Below are 23,067 nucleotides of genomic sequence, written 5' to 3' on the forward strand. Positions count from 1 at the left end.
CACACTAACTGTGCTTGTAGTTCCCTAAATTTGCATCCATTTAAGCACACTTTGATTATTTTTTCGGTATGTCTTTTTGTAGTGTGCAAAACTTGCATATTTCACAACATTACAGGACATACCTGATCAAACCTCAGCTTCCAGGCCACAGATGACACCAGTTTTCCCGAGCTGGGTGGTGACATGGCTGCTGCTGTGTACATCGAATCAGTGTTTCTCCTCTGTTTGGACCTCAGCAGAGCCAGTGCAGCCTTGGTACTGAGGTTCAGAGGATTAGGATTATATGAGCTGACACACCATGAATTGTAGACAGAGCTACGTAAAGCAGCCTGTGTACTGTTGGGTTTGGTGTAGTTCAGGAAACACCAGCTGACTCTGCTCATGGTGCGCAGGCTTGGGAACTGGAAAAACTGCTGGACATCAGCCACATCTGTTAGTAACAGAGTCTGACCCACTGCTCCAGCTAATCCTCCGCTTTGGTTGGCAGCAAGCTGAACCAGCATGCTGACAGGGATTTTGCTAGCTGTAGGCTGCTTTGTGTTATCACTATCTTCTGCATCATTGGAGGAGATCATGGACTCTGGACTAGAGTTGGGCTCTGGAGCTGAATCGTCCACATCAAGCTCCTCTGGGGAGTCCCGGCCACCTGAAACTGGAGAACGGTCTGTGACAATCTGGAGAGGAGGGGTGAAGCTCTCAGCCCGGGGTACATCAGAGAGGTGGGGGGCAGATGAACGGACAGGAATGGCAATCTTGGTGGCAACTGGGAAGTCACTTAGTGGAGGAGAAGAAGACATCCTTTCAGAATCATCCATAGAGCCTTCACTTTTTAGATGGGCTCTCTGACCTCTCTTCTCAGGCTTGCTGCTGCTTTCAGTTCCACTTAGCTCCACGGCGCTCATCTCTTTGACAATCTGTCCATACATCCTTTCCTCCTTCACTCTTTTCTGCTGCTTAGTCTCTATAAAGAGTTCAAGTGAGCTGGCGGGGGAAAGCATGCGCTTGCTGGGTCCGATGCCAGATCCTGAGGCGTCTGTGGTTGATATAGTGCCTGATGTTAGTGACAGTGGAATCCCTGTGTTCAGCCGTGGCTCTGGCAGTGAATCTGGACCCTTCCAGAGAGGGTAACGCAGCAATGCACCATCAGTCTGTCCTAGGAAGTGTGATAAGTTGAAACCTGTTCCACTCATGCCTCCTCCAACTCCTGTAGGTGGCTTGCTGACATTCAAAACCCCGACTGGGGGAGACATATTGCTGTTGTCAACACTGCCTTGCCTGGCTGAGCCTAATCCTTGTGCCCCACTTCCATGGGAGGCTATTAGCTGGCTAACACTGGTGTACATAACACTACCAAATGATGGCACATGGGTTTGGATCCGTACAGGAACCAGTAAACCAGGCAAAGAGGCCTGGGAGCCCAGGTTCTGGGTGGCAAAGACAGGTTGGATCTGCTGCAGAAGCATGGAAGGGGTAGTGGAGTTGGGTAATGGAAGCTTAGAGATCGATCCTAAGTTCTGCTGCTGTTGCTGGGAGAGAGGAGAGGTGCGAGATGAAAAGGAGGCAGTGTAAAGTTGAGAGTTTGGATTTTCTGACTTTCCATCGTATGGCTGTTGATCATGGATTTGCTGTAGGTGGTGGAGTGGTTGCTGTTTGTGGGGTAGGTGGCCAGGCAGGTTTCCTGGTGATCTGATGTGGAGTTTTTGGAGTTGCTGTTGGGCCTGGAGGGTCTGCTGCTGTCTAGGTGTCTGTTCAGCCTCCTGACTCCAGAATAGACCTGGCTGTGATGGGGACCATGCACGATAAGGGGGACCACTCTGGTACTGCTGGATTATATCCTTGTTTTTGACGTCATGACCGGGATGTTCTCCCTCAGATGATGAGCCCTGGGCTTGCAGGCGATGTTGCTGGGACCTGATAAGGAAAAAAGATGAATAGTCAATTTTCTCATCTACATCTTAGTATTAAAAAACAATACCAGTAGTTGGTAGAACAAGTTGGAAAAGTAGCACAGGCAATTGTTGAAAGAGTACTTACAGTAATCAATAAAAAATACTAATCAGGCTTTTAGATTTGCATAGAGAAACACAAACTTTCTTACCTGCTATAGAGAGGTTCATCTTGCAGGCTGTCCTCACTGATACTTTGCTGGAGAATATGCTGGTGATGCTGTTGATGTTGGTGAGGTCCTACACCTATGCAAAACAAAAAAAAATAGATTTTGAAATTGAATTCTTTCCTGTAAGAGAAATCCTACATTTTTGGTACTAGAAATGTCTAACAGAATAGGTAAATGTAGTCCACACACTGTAAACTCTGCCTACTTTATTGAAAAGAGAAAGGCACCAAAACATGCTACTGTGCATTACAAATGATTAAGATGCTATGAATTGAGTTTTTACTTAATCTTTGACTCAAGGGTAATAATCAATGTAACGTTATACAAAATCTTAAAACCTTGGACATGTAATGCTGCACAACAATTCAAGTACTATAATGCAAGGCTTACCACCACTGTTAGTGCCAGCTCTCTTGGGTCTGCTGGCCACGTCGCTGCAGCTGTGGGGGGATCCTGCTGGACCAGGCCATGCGCCATGTTCCAAACTCTCCTGTTTGATTGACATTTCAGAACCTCCTGGCTCCTGGGAGACTGCCTCTGGATAAACACTCAGTGAAGCCTGTCAAATATATAGAAGTGGGTAAGAACAGTGGGAAAGAAAACTTAGGGTACTTAGTGCAGAAGTAACAATAATGTAATGCTGATATAGTGCCAAGAAATTTGAATGACGTAGGTGCGGTACACAGACACCAGAAAAATCTAGTGGTGGATTAGACCTTAAAAAGGTCTCTTTTGCTCTACCACTGATGTCAGGGTCTACTGTAACTCAAAAAAAAATCTACAGCAGCAAAAATGTTTTAAATGACAACCAGGAGTTCTAGTATATTATTTAAAGTATTGCATTATTTATTTTTACCTGTCGAACAAGAAATCCACGCCGGCGTTCCTTCATTGCAGAGGCACTGGAGTATAGCTCTCCCTGTCTGGAGGAGGACAAGCTTCCATAGTCAAAGGATTTGCTCCGCATTTCAGGCAACTCTGTGGGCAGCGTGCATGGTGCCTGCTCTGATGAAGATCTTCTCATCTCTCTCTGCTGGTGGTGGCTGGAATAACCACTGCCAGGCACAGTGAGGAACTCTGATTGCTTTGCTCCACCACCAGAAGCCAACGAGTCATCCTGGTACAGAAACACAAAGACATTTTTCCCACTTTGTTTGGGAACATGGCGTCTATTACAGATGCTACATGACAGCATAGTCTTGTCACTACAACTATAAAACTGTAAAGATAATGTACCCTAGCCATGTTACTACCAGCATATACCACAAAGGTTTAATAAGATTGCGTGGACTAAGTCCAACACTTGAAAGGACTAAACATAAAATTGGGTACCTGTTTAGTGGGGGACACAGACTTGAGGCCTTCATCTCTGTCAAAGGACATGGAAAGGGAAGAGGAGTGGGACAGGTTACTCTCCTGACTAGGGCTGCGAGAAAGACTGGTGCAGGTTGACTCAAAGCTTGACTCTCCAGACGAGTGCTCCATATCTGCCAGGCGCAGCCTTTTCTTCTTGGGTGGAAGTTTTTCTGATGGCATCTGGGAAAGTGTGTCACTCCTTTGTGGCAGCTGGAACTCCTCAACATGCTGCTGCTGCTTCTCCGGCTCCTTGGACATTGGCGTTTCAGTGTCCTTCTCAGGCTTGTCTGGCTCCTCTGGAGTCACCCTTATCTCAGGAACTTGAATGTTGGGTTGTCGGACTAGTTTGTGTGGGATGTGATAAGGCTGGCCAGGTGAAGCTGCAGCTGACAAAGGTGAAAGGGAGGCTAGGTCACTGTCACTTTGTAGCGGCTGCTCCATGCTCTCTGTCCTTAGAAGGGTTGATTCAGGACTAAGAGCATCTTCAAAGATCTCTGTATCAGACTGTTCAGAGTACTGATTAGATAGAACTTTGTCTGATGGCTGATATCCTGGCTGCTCAAAGGACTCTGACTTGTCAAAGGAATTAGGACGACTGAGGGAGTTGGTGTGCTGGATGACTGATATGACATTCCCAGCTGCCTTTCTGCCCTCAGAGTCAGCAAATAGTGCAATGTCCTCAGAGCACATGCTAGCACAGGTATCAAAGCTGTCAGACTGGCTGTGAGCACTATGAAGAGAGCCTTTCCCTGTTGGGGTGGCTCTCGACCCATCGAAACTACCTTGTTTAAATTCATATTCCCCTATCATTTCTACTGAACCACTACAGCTACTGTCACAGTGTCCAGGGCTGTCTTCATCATCCCCAACACTCTTCTCTTTCCTCCTTTTTCTTGTGGCTATTTCTGACATGCTAACTTTAGTACCATATGGACTGTAGGCAACATGCTCTGGGACTCCTGGGCTGCGCTCACCAATCTTAATACCCAGAGATGATGTTAAATTCTTAGGCATGTGTCCATAGCCCTCAGAGTCTCCAACATGGGCTTCATTGGCTGAATGTTCAAATGCACTCTGTCTTGTGAGTCTGGGATGGCCTGGCGGGTAAAACACATCATCTGATGCCACCATGTTATCAAAGGATTGGCTTCCTCTTATCCCTTGGGGAACACTGAGGTTAGGAGGGGAAGATGTTGGCATGGAGTTACTCCTAATAAGGGGCCCAGAATCTGATGGAGGCTCAAGTAGTCCTGTACTGCTTTGGCAGGGTCCAGTTGGATACTGCTTGGGATCTCCAGAGATTCCCACATCTCCTCTGAAAGACATATGATCATCTGGTCTCCTCCCCATGTCCACAATAGCACCTGGTTGCTTTAAGCTAGCAAGGCTACTGGGGTCTGCTCCTGCCATGCCCACTGTGATAGACTGTCTTGATCTGGATTTGGTTCGATAGTACCAAGTCCGACCAAACATAATCTCTTCGTACGTCTTGACATTAGTATTAGGAGGGCTGATCTGCTGCTCCGCACTCTCAGAGCGTGAAAAGTAGCCAGAGTCAGTGCTGCCTTTGCTGTGAGGACTGAGGAGGTTAAGAGACTGGGACATGGTGAGGTCACAGTCCTGCCCTTTTTTGTCATTCAGCCGCAGGGCCAAACGTTTTTTGATAGTGGGGGAGTCATCCAGTGAATGTGCTCTCCCACCAGCCTGTGATGCCAACATGTGGTGTGACCCCTTTATGTCATGAAAGGGTGGACACTCCATTCCTGTGGAGGGGACTCCCCCAGGCTTGGGAACGATAAGGATAGGCACTTTCATAGATCCCATGGACAGCTCTTCAGCGGAGTCCGCATATGCTGGTTCTATGCCACCTATAGAGTAAGAAAGAGTGCAGTGTGATATATTGTAACGCATAACACACACACACAGACACACACATGCACACAAAAAGCTATTTAGGACTGAATATTAATCATTATTATCTTGAGCAGAAATACGAATAAATAAGTACATAAAAACAGAAACAGTGTGTAACACCACAAATCCAAATGTATTGATGTATTTATATTTTAAACCATCACACTGTTATTTAGAGGTTTTAGTCATTGGAAAAACGTCCATAGCAAACAATATGTTATTCATCAAAAGTTTAACACCTACTGATTTACTATAAATTAGCAGGTTTAGAAGCTTCCCAAAATCTGTTGATTTCTAATGAAATAGGCAGAAGTCAAGAAAAGTTGTCTGAACAAAGATGTTTTGGTTTATGAGAAGTATGACTTTTAAGAGATATTCTGTGATTGTTTTTAATGGAGGATTTTAAAGATGGTGACTTTTTCAAAATGTGCCTTGCAGAAAGAAAATGACCTGTATTCTTGTCAGCTTCAAAAGAGATCTGTGGGATGGGGCTGTCTTTGTCCGTCAGCATGGTGGAGCCCTCTACGCCTTCCTCATCTGTGTCTGTACTCTGCTCCCCATCTGAGTGCACCTCCGCCTCGCCCACTGGGGATGCCTGGTCCATGTCCCCACTGCGAGCCACAGCTAGCTCTGAAAATGGTACGAGTCCAGCTTTGATGGCATGAGCATGGGACTTGCGATGCTTGTAAAGGTTGCTCTTGGTTTTGAAAGAAAAGCCACAGGGTACACAAGGATATGGCCTCTCTCCAGTATGTGAGCGGATGTGTTTCTTCAGTACGCTGGGCTTGGCGCAAGCTCGACCACAGTAGTGACAGATGTACTTTCCAGGCTTTTTGGGCTTTTGCTCTTTTTTGCCATAGCCCTCCTCTCCTGGCTCAGGCCCTGATTGAGAATACTGTCCAAAGGAGCTGGGTAAACTGGGAGATTTCTGACGGGGAAACCTCCCTGCCCCAGCCCCGTGTGGGTGAGTGTGGCCCGGGTGTCCTACAGGGTACAGGTCATCCGAAGGCAACTGGCCAGCAAATGGCCAGGCATGTGGCTCCAGGCCTGGCTGTGGTTTGGCTCCTGAGAGGAAGCGCTCAGTTTGGGGATGTTGCGGGTATGGCTGGCCCAGCTGAAAGGAGTATCCCCTCGGGAACCCCTGAGCAAAGGGCCCTTGGGGGTCTTGAGATGGTGGGCCTCCTATGGCCCCAACTGCAGATGGTCCAGATAGCAGCTTTCCAGAATTCCCTGTGATTGCGTACTTCTGCTGGGGTGCTGATCCCCCGGTAGCACCACACGGCAAACTCTCACGGTGTTTAGCTTCCGGGTCAGCAAAAGTGCTATGTTTGGTGTTCGCAGAAGGCTCAGACGCCCACTTTCTTTGCAGAGGTACCTTCTCCTTCACTAGTTCTTTATTTGAGCATTTCTGCCCTGCGGCAGCTGATTCACGAGGCTCCATTTTAGTGAAGCTCTTCTGTGGTTTAGAAGAGGAAGGAGAGAGGGGATGGTGGGGGAGTTGGGAGGGTACGTTGTGGAGGGTTACAAGGTCCCCAAACTACCAGGCATGATAGCTGAACCTTTAAGGGCTGCCAACAAGTTCACAGAAACAGGAGGTACCCATCCATTGCTGAAATAGACTGATTGTAGAGCCAGGCTGGGAACAGGAGTCAGGAAGTGGAAGAAAAGGGGAGCTTTAGTGGGTAACATCAGAGATGTTTCTCTCCTTTTGCCATTTTGTAAAAACACTAATGTTGCTGTGCGTTGTTTTTGTGTCCAGTTCATCTAAAGGCAGAAGAATCTTTGAGTGATCTGGAGAGGACAGAAAAAGAAAACTTTGGTGGACTTGTAGAGAGCTTTTTAAAGCAAACATAGTATTTAATGACGCAGTAAATCATGGTTATCAACATGTTAAATATTCATAGGATAAATACTAACTTTTCTTCAGGCAAAAGTGCTTGTAGATCTTCTTTCTGTAGCTTCAAAAGTCATTCGGTTTTCTCACAAAGAGACCTGCAGCAAAACAGAAGAGAGAAAAACTAATTAGTTTTGTGTCCAAAATCATTCATTTACAACAATCAGACTCAGTGCTGTACAGATCGTTTAACCTGACATCTCCCTCTTACCATACGTTGGTTTAGTGTGGATGTGACATTTTGGCTGCTAAACACAACACACTACCATATACTTTGTTGTGCAAAGAGGACTCATTAAGTTGTCAAGAACATGCCTGATGTGTGAATGTAAATGTCATTGATTGCTCAGTTAGTTTCTTCACACTGGAATCCATCTGTGCTTTTTGCCTTTTCCGCCCCTTTCTCCTCCCTCCCGCCCTCCCTCCTCCTTCCACTCAGTGAGTCACCGGTGAAAAGCAAACCCACGCTGTTCCTAAAAAGACACAAAGGCTTATAAATAGCGCTGTGGAAGTGACGTCGGAGTGTCATAATGTGTGTAGGCGTCCAAAAAGGCCAAGTCGAAGAGGAGCCATCAGCGCTAGCACCTTTCCTTCTTCTCTGAGTGTCAGAGTTTTATAAAACTTAGTATGTGTGCGGCTGAAAAGCAAACAAGGGAACACGCACAGAAACAAAAAAAAGAGACACACACACAGACATGAATGCAGTGCATGCAGACACTGCAAGTGCAATGCAAAACTGCAAGAGACACAGTGTGTGTTTCCGCTGTTTAACGTTTCTTAACCACACCAACACCTGACAGCAGGAGAAGCACAGAGCCGCAGAGCGCACATAAACATGCCTGCTGAAGTTGCATTTTTTTTTTTTTGCTTTGTATTTCCTCATCTTGGGGTTTAAACAACCTCCCTCGCACTCAGATTGCGACAGAAATACACACAGACACACACATTCACATCTATACACACTGTGGCCTCAGTGCTGGTAAGCAGGACTCAGTGACGTGCGTGTCTGGGGGCCCAACGTGAGTTCTATAAATAGCACCTGAGGAAAACATGCTTTATTCTTAGCAGCAAGAACGTTAAATTTGGGCTACCTTGTGTTTTTCAAATGTAACCCCCCCCCCCCACTACACACACATTCGCTAACACGCAGACACACAAACACATGCCAGAAACATTATCTCAGACTTGGGTCATATTTTTGTGTTTTCCATGGTGTTAAGAGTGCAAGAATGTGGTATGAAACCTAAAAGACTGACTCCTCTATTGGGTAAAAATGGGTATTCAATTCAGTTCAGGCAACATAGTCGCGATGATGCTAATTGGAAGGTCAACTGACATAACTATGGGCAAACGTAGACTGTCTTTGGTCATAACTTGGACACAAAGTTTGTGAGCAAGACCCTGAAAAGCACTTTCAAACACAATAGTGTGCCTGGTATCATTCTACAATGGTGAAACCTAGAGGTGTCAGGGTGACATGACTTATGTGTCTTTTGACACCTAACACACTGGAAATGCAACATAGCTAGAAGAAGTAATAAAGGTACCATAGTTGGGGAATGGGAAGCTGATTAAAGTCCAGTTTAGTTGAGATTTAAATAATTGTAGGTTTAGTGAAGAATTTAATTTATTTGTATAGCGCATATTTACAACAAGTCATCTCATACCGCTTGAACATCTCCTTTTCAATCCACTTGACAGTTTAGTAAAAACTCCCTGATTCACTTTTTATTTATGATTCAAAGATGAGTGTTCATGCCTCTGCACTTCATTATAACACGCTTTCTATTATCTGACACCCACAAGAAGAAATGGAAGTCACATTTTGGACATGAAACCCTGACATGGCAACATGCCAACTCACAAATTGTACACATCAGAATGACAGTCCCATACTGCTATTAGAGGTAATAAGGTAATTTAGGTAACACGGGGATTTAGACAAATTGTACTGAGAAAAATTTTGAAAACACGGATGGTGAGAAAGATGTCGATTTCATATGATTTGCATGGTAATGGAAATTATAGTAGATTCACGCAACTGACTTGATTTAACTTCTACTGCAGCCTCTAACTTTGAGAGAAACATGTACTCACTGAAAGCTGGACTCACCAAAAAAAAGTTCACCCTTTCTCAATCTAAACAGACACATTTAGCCTCCTGACCAATCATCTGGAGCTACCACTAGCACTTCTACTGTACCTCTTGCTGCCATTTGGGGTCGCCAATGGATGAACCCGCCCGCTGCAACTTTACCATCTGCTATCACACACACCTCAACAGCCACCTGACCTCCTTGACTCACACACCCATAATAACCCAGCAGTGAGTGTGACCTTAAAGCATGCAGATAATTCTTGGGTAAACTTGTGTTTAACCTTATGTAAGGTGACTGGTTTTGTAATGAAAGTTTTCAATGGTCACAGTCTGCACAGTGAGTGGGAGCGTGTAGTGAATGGCTTACATAAAGCTTTATTCATACGTTCACCGACACAACCTGCCCCAGTTCCTGTGCGTAGGAGAGACATAGCTACTGGCGCTGTTTATGTGTGCGTGTATGTGTGTGTGTGTGTGTGTGTGTGAGCGTGGGAAGCATATGTGCCAGTTGTGTGTGTGTGTGTGTGTGTGTGTGTGTGGGCTGGCAAAGGGCAGGACGAGACACCCAAGTTGTAGGTAGGTCAAAACAAGGCGCATTCAGAGGCTATACTGAGAGGTAAAAATAGTAAGGCACACACTCTCAAACACTTGCACACAGTGATCTATCAGAATGCTTTAAATAACCAGAGTTACTTAACATAAAGGAGCAGAGATCAGCTTAGCTTTCATAGACATAGAAATAGACCTGGGTGGTTTTGTACCCGCTGCATGCTTCTACTTTGAATAACAGACCTGATAACTTTCTCTTTTGTATTTGTGAGTAGGCAACTGAATGGTCCTGTTTGCGTTATAATGTGTCTTCAGTTATCCAGTCACATTCACAAGATATTCGAATCCCACCGCTTGAGCCACAAACAGCAACGTCCAGGATGCTGTAAAGTGTGTTTCTCATAAAGTGCATACAAACACCTCCATGAATTTCTTGACCAACTGCAGAGTCACAGCGAAATATAAATGGTGCCTCAGGATTTATTGATAAGAAATGATTCACAGCTCACAACTATACCAGAGCTGTGAAAATGCAATGGTATACAGAGTTGTTATATGGACTAGAGAAGAAAAACAGAAATCTTCTCATTTTCAATAACTCACATCTAAAAGAAGTCTAAACTGCAAACGGTCTGGAGATGGTAGTCTTACTGAATTTGCAAAGCAGCAGTCACCTGAAGTGAGAAATGAGATGAGGCAATTAACCCTCTGAACCCCAAACACTGCTGCCTGGTTTGATTGGCATGTTGTCTTAAAAAAAAAAGACATACATATACTAAAATTACACAAGTTATCAGAGCCAGAAATGGTAAAAATAAATAAATAAATAAAAATTCTGCACACTTTGGTGCAACCATAAAGCCATTAGTGACAGAAAAGTGACAAAAATGTAGGGACTGTTCAGCTTAACTGGGCTGAACTGCAGCCTGTGTTCACACAGAGCAGATAGGAGACAAGTAGAAAAACATCCATGTTATGTAGAGGCTTTTTTTCCTATGATTAGTAACAGTTGAACTTGGAAAATGTTACACATGTTGATTCGTTTTCTTTTACATTTTTGAAAATAAAATGCAACATTTTCTTTTCTTTTTTTATGATTTATGGCATTACAACTGTCTAAAACTGCACATGAGATTTCAGAGTTCCCTCTACTCCTAGCAATGGTTGTATGTTGCATAACAACATGCAATGACATACTATCAGTAATAATATATCAGTCAGATGTTGTGGTGGCGATATCAGTCAGTCCAAACCAACACCCAGCTATAAATCCAAACCTTTACTGCAGGTGTCTGGAAATGCTGTTAACCCTTTGTGTATTCTACAAACCCAGTTTTGTTATGAGATGTGTAAACACAATTCCCTTTACTTAACAAAAGAAGTCATATTTCTTTAACCCTATTCAGGACTTTCGGGGTCTTTTGGAGCCCAGGCTATTTGGTTTAGGTGACAGCTATTATTTTTTAGTTTTTGAAGATTTTTTTTAAAATATAAAAAGAGGGACATTTGTCGTGGAATTGGAACCAAAAATACGTCAACTTATCAGAAAATGTATTTAACATAGTATAAAAGTCTATAAGGAATACCAACAAAAATGTTGCACATATTCTTTCTTGGGGTCCAGTGGACCCTGAAAGACCTTCCACATATGGCAACATGAAAGTCCTGAATAGGGTTACTAGGAAATGTGGCATTTAATGCCAGCTTTTGTTACTTGACAGTTTTCACGATTTGGTATCATGGACACATTTAAGCCCGCAACAAAAACCCTGAATTGTTGCATATTTGTAAGTAAAAACACTCTTCGGACAGTTTCTGACAGTTTGTGGGATCTTTTCTCGACGGTTAGTCCTGCTGTGACCTTTGCAAACACACCTGTCCTTAAAGAGTTTCAAGAATTCCTCAGGATAGCACCAACTGTGTCTCAGTAACCCAATTTCCTCGGACAAAATGTTCTTTGGACCTCTTGAGCTCGACAAGACAGATGTTGTGCGGGCGCTTGTTATGCAGAGGGGTTGATAGAAGGGAAGCTACAAGAGATTCAGGAGAACTGAGGTACTTGCAGGTATGTGCAAGTACACTCATACACACATATGCCCAAACCCTGAAGGTATGAACACTGTGTGGGCATTAACCATGCAGGAAGAACAAAAGGCTGTGTGTGTGTGTGTGTGTGTGTGTGTGTGTGTGTGTGTGTTGGTGCTCTATGAAGTGTGTGGGAGGCTGTTCAATCCTGAGGGCTGAAGGCTCTCTCTCTCTCTCTCTCTCTTTCACTTCACTTCATCCAGCCTCATTGGAATGACAGTCGGGAATAATGTTGCCAAAATGACAAGATAATAGATCAACATTTGTGCAAATCCCCTTCCCTCCTTGAATCATTATCAGAGTGTGCGTGTGTGTGTGTGTGTATCTAACACACACACACACACACACACGCTCAGTAATAATCCCTCTCCTACAGTGTCTTGTTCAGATATGCAGTAGATAAGCCTCTCATTTACTTTCAATGAAAGACCCAGACGAGGGCAGAGTGGGCTTCTGCTGTAACTGCGTGTATTTGTGTGTGTGTGTGTGTGTGTGTGTGTGTCGCTAGTTATTCTTAAATTGGCCCGCCAGGGTGCTGCATACCAAACTCGAATGGCTGGAATTCCTGTGACACAAAAACAGAGAGAAAGCATCTTTGTGTGCGTGTTCCCCCTGTCTGTCACTCTTTAGCATACATCATTTATTTGTATTCATAAAGCCACAGCCAAACACACAATGAAATCTAAGGTGTCAGATCTGATACTCTGTAACACAGCCGACAGGACAGCGAGGAAGGATACAAGACAAAAATACGGCAAGGGGAGAGAGGTGGAGGGAGGGGGGCAAGGAAACAGAAAGGACAGAAGGATATGGGATATAAATGAGGAAACAAGTATAAGGGGAGAGGAACAGTAAAGAACGAAGTAGGGATGCAGATAAGAGAACAATAATACACTGAGGAAATAAGGATGCAGGGATACAGTCGAGGAATGGGGAGTATTAACTTACAGGGAACGAGAACACAAAAGGGGGAACAATTAATGGAAAGAATCAGCGATGGCTGAGGACAGGAAAGGGAAAAGAAGAGCTAAAAAGAACACAGACGGAGGAACACAAGGAAACACGGGTGCAAGAGGAGGGACAAGGATTTAAAAGGATATCAGGAAGAAACAACAGAAAAAATACAAACTCCAAGAGGGCAGAGAAAAGGGAACACACACCCGAGAAAGGGCAGACAGATGGAAAAAGGATACAGGATGAAAAAGAGAGGAAAAAATCAGAACAAAGATGTTAAAAACAGTTCACGGAGAGCAAAAAAAAAGAGCAGGATGAGAGGAAAATGGCACAACGGAGTCAGGACAAAGGAAACAGGTGACTGAAAAGAAGGCAGGAGATGTATAAATGAGGGAACAACACAACAAGGAAACCTAAGATACATTTTTCTGGCATAATAAAGAGGCTAAAAAGCACCACAATAAGGGAACGAGGAAACAACAGGGTGAGAATAAATGGCAGAAAACAAGGATGAAGGAGAGAAAAACATTGCAGAGTTGAGGAGGGGAAAAAAAAAAAATCAAAAAGGATTACAAGCATACAATTTAGGGAACTGGGGCACAACACAAAGAATTCAGGTGAGGTAATGGTGTGTTTTGAAATGGAACCCAGCCGGCGAGGAAGAGAGTCATGCCAGCTGGTGTCAGGTGCCACCGCTGCTCTAACACACACACACACACACACACACACTGATATATGTATACCAAATACATGCATCCATGGATTAGACACACACATAGTGGCACACAAAGGCTGGGTTCGTATTTCTGAGCAGTAGGCGAAGTGTTCTGGTACTTTGGGTGGTCAGACGCTAAGTAAATTATTTAAACGTGTTACTAATGGTTTCCATTCAGTGATTAACCACTTTATACAGCCATAGAGAGAGGGAAAGAGGGAGAAGGGCCGACTGAGGGCAGCTGGCAGTGTGTTTGTTTTTTGGCTCTGCTCTGTTTGGCCCCAACTGGACCGAAACCGCACACACCTCCATTAAAACCCTACCTTTGTTTTACCTGCAGGGACGCACAAGTTACTGGAACAATAAGCTGAACCATAGAATGTGTGTGTGTGTGTGAGTTTAAGTGTGCAACTGGAATTGGTCCATCTACTGGCGTAACAACCGAGTATTTTAACCGCCCTTAATCCATCCGTAGATTTAGGTTTGTTAACTCATTACAGTGCCGGTTTAGCCTGGTGATTACACTGAATTACCGTTTTGTTTTCACGTCATCATTCAGTCTGACATTGTGTTCTTGTGCCAATCGGTGACCAAGCATCCGTCCAATCCCCTTAACCTAATATTTGTTGATAGAAGAATTGTGCCTATTTAAGTACTATTTCTATGAGTTCACTTAACAGATGTTTCAATCTCATACCGGCACAGAATCCAAGGAGTGTCGCTCATATTGGATGAAGTCCGAGGTTTATGTCTAGAGTGATGTATGTCTCCAGTCAGTCTTGTCTCTAACCTCTGAATATGACTTAAAGGCACATAATATAGCATCAATATAGATTTAGGCACAAAAACAACATGGTCAGGTTCAGTGACATGTAGGGAAGAGCAGACTTAATAAATATATGCTTATGGTTATTGAATGATCATTGTTAAAAGAAACCGTTAAAATCACAAAATGAACAGCAGTCTGCTGTGTTGAAATTCTGTCTTTTATTGACCCATCTATCCACCCCATCTGCCCTACATGGGCTTTGTGGCCCACTTCCTCCACTACTCCTGTCATAATTAGAGAACGATGTCACAATGAACAACAACTATAGACTGTAAAAAGGTGCTTGCACCATCGATTGATGGGGTCATTGAGGTGGTGGATGAGAATGTAGCCCATCTGACTTGTGTGCAGAGCACTGAGGTTCTTCTTACAAACCTGGAAAGTTGCAGTCTTATTTAAAGACAACCTTGACCTTTTCCTAATGGCATCTTTTCTTTATGTATTTCAGTCACCTAACCCTAATCATACATCACTTAAAACCACTTTCCTCACCTTCACCTAGCTGGAGTTGACACACACAGATCATGGAAACAGCGGGCATTTTTTAACAGTTGGTTATGGATGTAAAACACAACATCATTGAACATAATCTGGGTTTTGTTAAACTGTCCAATGTTGACAACCTAGCATCTATATCCATCTGAGTTTTCTAGAAGGACTAACAGAAGTTGGTGATTCTTCATTAAACAGAAATTGGTGCTGAGTCCATGACAATTAAGATAAAATGAAATTAAGAAAGAAGAGAGTTAATTTGGTCAACCTACTGTTAGCCCGATTCTTTAGTTGGAACCCCAAGAACAAACCAGAGAAATCTTCAGTTTAGTCTAACCACTGTTCACGTGGAAGTTCACTGAAATGTAAACAGAACTGCTTGGATCGAATACAAAGTGTGTGTGTGTTGTCCAAAAGGCGTGTATCTAAAGTAACTGATAGAACAGAGGAGTTTCCGCTGTCTCCCGGTGTGCAAAGTTCTCATCGGCCAAATTATCTTCAAGGACGTATACTGTGCTCAGTAGAAAAATACAAAACAGAATCATAGGCTCAGTGGAAAAATATAGATTCAGAATACATAATTAATTATAACACTACCTAAAACTAAAAAAAAATTAATAAAAAGTGCAAGACTTGCAATGCAATATAAGAAAAAACTCAAAAACACACAAAAAACAAATACAATTGAAAACAGAGACTAAACAAACTCCATCTCTGTCTGGTTAAAAAAAAAAAACATTATAATGAACTGTAAAAATTGAAAACAGGATTGTGGTTTGACAAGATTATTATAATCTGAGCACAATGTGAAGAAAGGCAGTTGTGCCTGAGAGAAAACATCCCTTTTAATTCTGGGTGAAAACAGAAACAGCGTATGTGTGAACCGCAAGCAGGCCGACAGGAGGTCGCAGCAAAGTTAAATTTAAAACATTTTAAGAGCATCCCGGTGCCAGGCCAAATAAAATGTAAGGCCAATTTCACCCCCTGCCATAAGTTTTATAAATAAAAATGCACTTGCTCAGCAGTTATATTACAATACCTGCTTTCTTACATTGGGCCAGGTAAAAGTTTTATACCGCTTTGTGTCGAAGATTAAAAAGTCATGTGTGAGTTGTGCTGTTTGCACGAGGTTTGCATCTTAGTGAAAATTGGAAACATCACCTTCCCTCTGCACCGCTACGCCTACTGTGCCCTTGAGCAAGGCTCCTGAGCTCAAGCTGGTCCGGTGAAGGCCGACAGCAGGAGGCTGCGGTTTAACCAGGAAGCCTCCAGCATGAAATGAGAGCAGCTTCATAAGCAATGAAGGAGGCTGAGAAGATCTACTTACTGACTGAAAAACTCGTGTTTATAAAGGATTCTAACTATTTAATTCACATTTCGGTGTTGATTTACAGCCCTTCAGAGGAGTATACAGCCCACTCCATCCCCACTTTCCACCAACATGTCTCCTTTACTTCTATTTCTGTTATTCACTTCCTACATTTCCCAAAGAGCTTTTTGACAGCCTCTAAAGAAAGTGCCTGAGCTGGTTGCTGTCACCTCTGGGTTATACGTGTAGGTGGTCAGAGAGCTTTTCCAGTCGAAACACACAGAGACTTTCTCGTAACCCGTCCTGTCTTTTACTGGAGCTGCATTGAATTCTGGTCTATTTTCTGCTCTTGTGGGTGCAAAAAATCAGCCTCTCTGCCTCTTTTACAAAAGATTTATTTTCCCTTGTGAGAGCGTGGAGTGGCGCTGCAAGAAGGCAGCACTAAAAAGGAGCTCTCACTGTTCGATTCTGACGGACTGACAATGAAATCTGGGTAATTATCGTTTTGAAGCAGTTTCTCGTACATTTGACAAAAACAGCAGACTGGGTTAAAAAATCAGAAATTAAACATCAGGAAAATTCAATTAATATTACATGAGAAGAACTATAAAAACACCTAGAAGAACATAAATGATCAAATGTAATCTGTATAAAATCTCAGAGTCAGTATGTAACATTAAGCTAGTAATTTTTTTTGGTTAAATGTAAATTATCATGTTTTCAAGTCACTGTGTATGGTTTTTGGTGACTGAATATTTAACTGAGAAGTTTGGTGTTCGCACCTCTGTAGCAGAAAAACGTGGCAGCAGCTACCTACAGACTATAGCATGGTGTTAATGTAAATATCCCTGAGGTGTGTTGAGCACAGTGGATGGACATAACACAGGACTTCTGGAGAAGTTAGAAGACCGTGTTTGGGCTCCGTCGAAGGAAAACATCTCCAAATCAAAGCACCACCAAAGACCTGCAACGATGACTTCCATTACAACTCTTTCAACGATGAAATATTAAGTTGTGGATGGCAGAGAGTCTCCTCCTAAAGTGTCTCCTCAAACCGAACATTTGTTTTAGGCACCACAAGCGAGCAGTCGGCTTGCTTCTAGTGCCGACGATCTTTGCAGATTTGGGTGAATGAGGACATTTACGTCATGTGTGCCCTTGCGGATGCAGAAAGCATGAATTGGCCCTAAAGAGCAGCTGTGGCTCAGGTGGTAGAGCAGGTTGTCCACTAATTGCAAGGTTGGATTTCCACAGTCCCTCCACATGCTGAAGTATCCTTGGACAGGACACTGAACCCAAAGCTGATAATTCTGCTGCCATTGGCGTGAGTGTGCGTGAATGGGAACCCTTGTAAAAGGTAGTAAAGCGCTATATGAGTTCAGAGCATTTAACATAAACACACTTAGACTGAAACCTGAGTTTTTCTGACTATAAAAGCCAGATTGAACTGACGAAATTCTCAGTTGGGTGAAGCACTAGTTTTAACTTTGATTAAATGCAACACAGGGACCATTTATCGTTCATTGTCTCAACTGTCAACATTTTAGGGAACAGGAAACCAAAAGAGTAGAGAACAGAGTAGAGAGCTACCGAAAGCTACTATGTAAAAGACAATTTGCATGATTTAAAATAACGTTGGCTAACGATTGAAGTTGTCCCCTGCCTTCGCCCTAAGTCGGCTGGGATAGGCTCCAGCCCCCCCGCGACCCTAGTGAGGATTAAGCGGTGTACAGATAATGGATGGATGGATAGATTGAAGTTCCTAGAAGTAGGTAGATACAGCTTTTAAGGATCAATGTTTCAATCGGAACAACAATAAAATGACACAAACAGCTCGATCATATGGATTTAGCATTTATGGCTCCAATATCTCAGGCCGAATCCATTTAATTCAATGGATCTGGTAGCTTTCTTCTACTCTGAAAAAACTTTAATTGTTGGACCAGGTTAGTAGAATTACACTCAGTTTGAAGACAAACACTGCGACTGTCCTGTGAGCTTTTCAACTGACCTCAAAATCAGTCCCTGCATCATCAAGGTTTTAGCATCATCTCACAAAGTCGCACAAAAGAAAATATTGCTCGGGCCTATAAAATATACGTCCAATAGCTGCATCTAGTATTACAGGCTAGTGTTAGAAGTTTCAAATGAAACATCCAAGAAGGGCATTGCAATCGGCCACAAGAGCAGAAATAGAAATACATCCATATCTGAGACAGAAACATCATCACCTAAAACTGATTATTTCAATATCTCCAGAGTTTATGCTCTGTGCAAAACCACCATCATTTTGTCATCCAAGGACTTAAATTGCCCACTGTTCACGCTGAGGCAACCATGTTTGGTTTTAATTTAGTGCTGTCAATCATTTGTTCGGCAGAGGCATCGCTGCAGAGATCTGGATTTGAAAGAGATTACGTGTGTGAAGAACAGACAGAGAAGAGGCTCTCCAGAAATGACTGAAATTAAATCTAAAAGAGTGTGAGGGAGATGAATCAAATGAACTTCATCTGAACTGTGATGCGCGCACACACACACACACACAAACACACACTTGAGCGGACTTGAGCAGACAGCTTGTAGACAGTGATTTACAGCAGATAGGAAGTCAATTATGCTACTGGATATTTCTGTCAGAAAAAATATGATAATATGTGTATATATATGTGCGTGTGTGTGTGTGCGTGTGTGAGTGAGTGTGTAAGTGCATAAGAGTGTGTGTGTCGGTGCCCTGAATAGAGTGAATGTGGGAGGTGGCAGCACAGGCAGGTTTGCTGAGACAGGATGAGGGTGTATGTGTGTGTGGGAGTAGGAAGTTTTCGGTGTGCCAAGGTTACAGTTTGCTGCTGCTGAACTACTGTTATAAAAGCTTTTGTTACACAACGGAAATACTCCAAACTTAACACTGCTGTGTGACGGAGAAGGAATCTAACTTTATGATCTATTGCTTCACATTCATTTCACAAAATTTAAAAAGTTTTCAGACTAGAACTCGATCTCTAAATTGTATTCGCATCTTAAAAATCCCAGATCATCCCTAGAATGTTGTGCACAGCCGTGACTTTACCTGCACTGGTTTTTTAAAAGGTGTTCTTTTCTATGTTGTAGTAATAATTAGTGGCATCTCCTGAAGACAGCCATTTAGACCAAATCCTCTAAAAACATCCATCTGCTTGGAAAAAATTAGGAGTAATTTGTATATTTGATACATAATAGTGCCATGTTTTACATTTTCACTGGTTCTTGTTTCCCTTGCGGGCTTTGCTTCGTGCCCAAATGCAAACACTATCCACTGAGGACTTCATAGTCAAGACTGCCAGGTCTGCAAACTTCCTGCAGAACTGGGCTACTTCTTGTGGTAAGTTTCTTTGTATGCCAGTTGGGTATTTTGCATTAAATTGCATGAACGGTGTCGATGAGTACAATTTAATGTTTTAAATTATTAAATGTGTTTAAACCCAAACACTCAGAACGCACCACTCCAGCCCAGTCTCACTCCCAACTCACATGATGCCATTTTGCGTCACATTTGAATGCACTGGCTACCCTTTAGCACCATTTTTCAACGTGCACGGAAGTTTGAAAGACCTAGAAAGTTTGTCAGCGTCATGGACGGACGTCATGAGTATGTGGTTAAAGGTTGTCAGGTGGTGTCATCACTGCTGTTCCCTTTTAGGCAAATGACAAGTTTGTCATGTAGCATGTGGTCAATGTTGTGAAAATGTGTATCTTTTCCTGACCTTAACCAAGAAGTTCTGGTGTTTAAACTTAACCAAAAAGCAAGAGAAGACAAAACTTATGTCACAAAATGAAATAAGTGGAAAGGTTACAGCCTGAAGTGGGACATGGGACATGAACTTCAGGGACTTCCAGGTTCAAAGTCCTGTGACTCACATAGCCAGCGCCACCTGTTGAGGCTCTTTAAACCTGGGAAAACTCTGATACGTTTATCGGTGTCAAATATTGCCACAAGTGGAACCAACACCAAAGGACACCTTGTGAGTGTCTTTGGGCAGCCAGCAGTTTTGACAGAATGAGAATCTTCGATGCTCTGGGAATCTCTCTCACCACATGTTTTCTGTTCTGGTATTGGGCTGGTTTTGCCTCACAGACCTGGAAACCTGATGTGTGGGAGGGTTTTAAATGTGACTTTAGGTGAAAAATGTCCCTCCAGTGGTGGAATGTAACTATGTACATTTCCTCAAAGATTTAAGTTCATTTGATGTCACCCAGTTAATTTTCTCATGACCCCTCACACGTATCTGGTGAAGCTAACTGTAAATTAATGTGATTAAAAAAAGCACCCCACCCAACTTCACAGCTACCATAAAACATTGCCTGATGCACTGATGCACCAAGACGGACAGTCTGCATAATGAGTATGTTTAGTTTTGATACTAAAAGATAATACGTTTGTATTATCTGTTGGATTTTAAATGCACAGCTTTATTTTTACATTTGTGCAAATGGTGCCCAGCTCAAGCATGTAAACTAGACAAACAAAAGTGGTTAGGAAAAAATACAACAATGAATAGAAAATGCCTACAGTGGAGGGTGGAGATGCAGTTAAATTGGTCAATAAAATTTGTACAGAAAAGCAAACAAAAATCAGATTAAGGAGGAAACAAGTTTTCAAGAAGCTATTTCTAACCCATGGATGCACTCGCAGAAAAGCCTGCAGGGTTTTAAGATGGAGAGTAAACACAGAATGAGGGTCTTTGTTTGTTCTTTTTTTATATATATATAAATATATATATATATATTCTCTTCCAGGCTGGCTGGTGGAATAAATACAGCAGATTATGAAAATGTACCAGGAACAGACAAAGTTTCCACACAGCCGACCAAAACCGCTGATGGATGATTGCGTTTAACTCCAAACGTGTGCGCCTGAGTGAGACATGTGAATCCACGGCTGCTTGGTGATTTTGTATGTGTACATGTGTAATTACGTGTGTTCAGTCCTAAAGTCTTGTGAGGTGAGGTCACTCTCTGGTCCGTTTCAGTGCTTTCCAATGTACACAAGTGATGTGTACGCATGTGTGTTAGCATGTGTGGTTACCGCTTTACATGACACACACACACGAGAACACTGTTACCATATTAGTCCTGGAAAAGCACCTTCAGTGTCACTAAAAACGACCTTTAAATTATGGCTTCTTTACTTTTCATGGTTAAAATAGCTGAATTCCCGACTAGAAAACGTGCACATCTGACACCTTCTTCTTTGCTGCACAACAACAGCAGGAATCAGCGGTGGCAAATAAAATGACTCTTTGACATCTCAAATTGTTTTCTAATTTACTCCCTCTTGTTTGCTGTTCCTTCTGTTTTCTCTTAACTTCCGCCATCTGCTTCACATTAAAATGCTTCTGGCAGCTCACTGGGGATACTCCCTACTCTTCCCTGGAAAGCGCTAATTGTAAAACCTGTAAAGGAAGACTTGGGTTTCATTAACTGCTGCTTGAAAGTACAGCAAAGTAGAGTTGGCCGAAATGCATGAGTAAATGTGTGAGAACCTTTTTTTTTTTCTGCTTTTCTGTTGTTGTTTTAAACTATTTTTGCTGCATTCTGCAATCAGCTGTTCAAATTCTAACTTTTTTGGGACTTCTGTATCTTATTCATGTCCATTTTGAATTTGGAAATGCTGGTTGCCCAAACCACAAGGTCCATTTAGTCCCGGAGCTACGAGTAGTAATAAACGATGCTCCTCAGCAGATCTTGATTCTATATAGCGACCTAATGGACCTTCTTGACTTTCAGTCTCAATGTTTAATGCAAGATGGGAGAGAAGCATCTCAATCTGGTGGGAAAGGACAGAGTAAAACTACTAATCCGTGATATTATTTTGACACCCCTCTTTCTTTTTCTTTATTCACTCTGCTCCAATGCTACCCAATATATATATATATATTTTTCAAGCACATTTACTGTGCCGCAGCTGCTCTGAAGAGGCAAAACGGCTTTTCTCACACACCCTGTGGTTAACATGGGAAACATAATGTGACACAGCACCAATTCAGGCTGTTAAAGAATTCCATGTTCCATGTTCTGTCTCCTGGCACACACCAGCACATACAGTATATACACTGTACCTACAGAGTTTTCTTTTCCGAGACAGCGGTTCTTCCACAGCTGTGGCTGTTTGACCAACATGTTTCCATTTAACAGAGAAAGCAAAAAGAGATGGAGAAGGAGATGGAGGAGAGAGAGACAGACAGAGAGAGAGAGAGAGAGGGAGAGAGAGAGGGAGGGAGACAGAGGGGAGGGGGTGAAGAGGTGAGGAAGGGAAAAACAGGCGTCCTGTTGGTGTAAATTGCCAGTGGAAAAGAGAAGGCAGTCATATTTTCCACAGGGCTGCTGGGCCAGCCTTGAAACTATTACTGAGTTAGTCCCATGTATGTGTGTGTGCGTGTGTTTGTGTGCGTGCATGCGTGTAGCTTCATTACATTTTCCACAACAGTTTGCAAAATGCACCAGGAAGCACGATGGACAGAGGAAGGGGTAGTCGGATTTGTTGTGTGGATGGACGCTCTGGTTTTACGATGTTCTGTGTACTGGAAGATTTTATAGTTTGTTAAAGGTTCTCCTGTGATCCAGCAACAACCAATAAGCACCTTTAAGCTGCTCAAAGAACTTATATAATGTTAGAGGCTGGTGGAAGCACTGCCACATGTCTTCGACATGTTGTGATGGAAATCTTGGTGGAACCATCCCAGGTTGTCCTCTTTCCCCTGAGATATTTTGTAGGCTGGC

The 23,067-nt window shown here is 43.0% G+C and overlaps 1 protein-coding gene across 1 annotated transcript in view; it reads right to left on the reverse strand.

The window, feature by feature from the left end:
* The window catches only part of hivep2a (HIVEP zinc finger 2a), a 61,693-nt gene that overhangs the window by 17,017 nt on the left and 21,609 nt on the right, over positions 1 to 23,067 (reverse strand). Inside the window, exons 2-8 of the mRNA XM_008303868.1 lie at positions 7,304 to 7,378; positions 5,837 to 7,177; positions 3,449 to 5,340; positions 2,973 to 3,233; positions 2,507 to 2,675; positions 2,099 to 2,192; positions 123 to 1,911 (exon numbers count right to left, since the gene is read on the reverse strand). Of these exons, the coding sequence (XP_008302090.1) occupies positions 123 to 1,911; positions 2,099 to 2,192; positions 2,507 to 2,675; positions 2,973 to 3,233; positions 3,449 to 5,340; positions 5,837 to 6,827 (5,196 nt within the window). The 5' untranslated portion in view covers positions 6,828 to 7,177; positions 7,304 to 7,378. The remainder of the gene's footprint in view (positions 1 to 122; positions 1,912 to 2,098; positions 2,193 to 2,506; positions 2,676 to 2,972; positions 3,234 to 3,448; positions 5,341 to 5,836; positions 7,178 to 7,303; positions 7,379 to 23,067) is intronic.

This window comes from Stegastes partitus, unplaced genomic scaffold (assembly GCF_000690725.1).
Source record: "Stegastes partitus isolate 25-593 unplaced genomic scaffold, Stegastes_partitus-1.0.2 Scaffold2086, whole genome shotgun sequence".
In the NCBI taxonomy this organism is placed as follows: Eukaryota; Metazoa; Chordata; class Actinopteri; family Pomacentridae; genus Stegastes; species Stegastes partitus.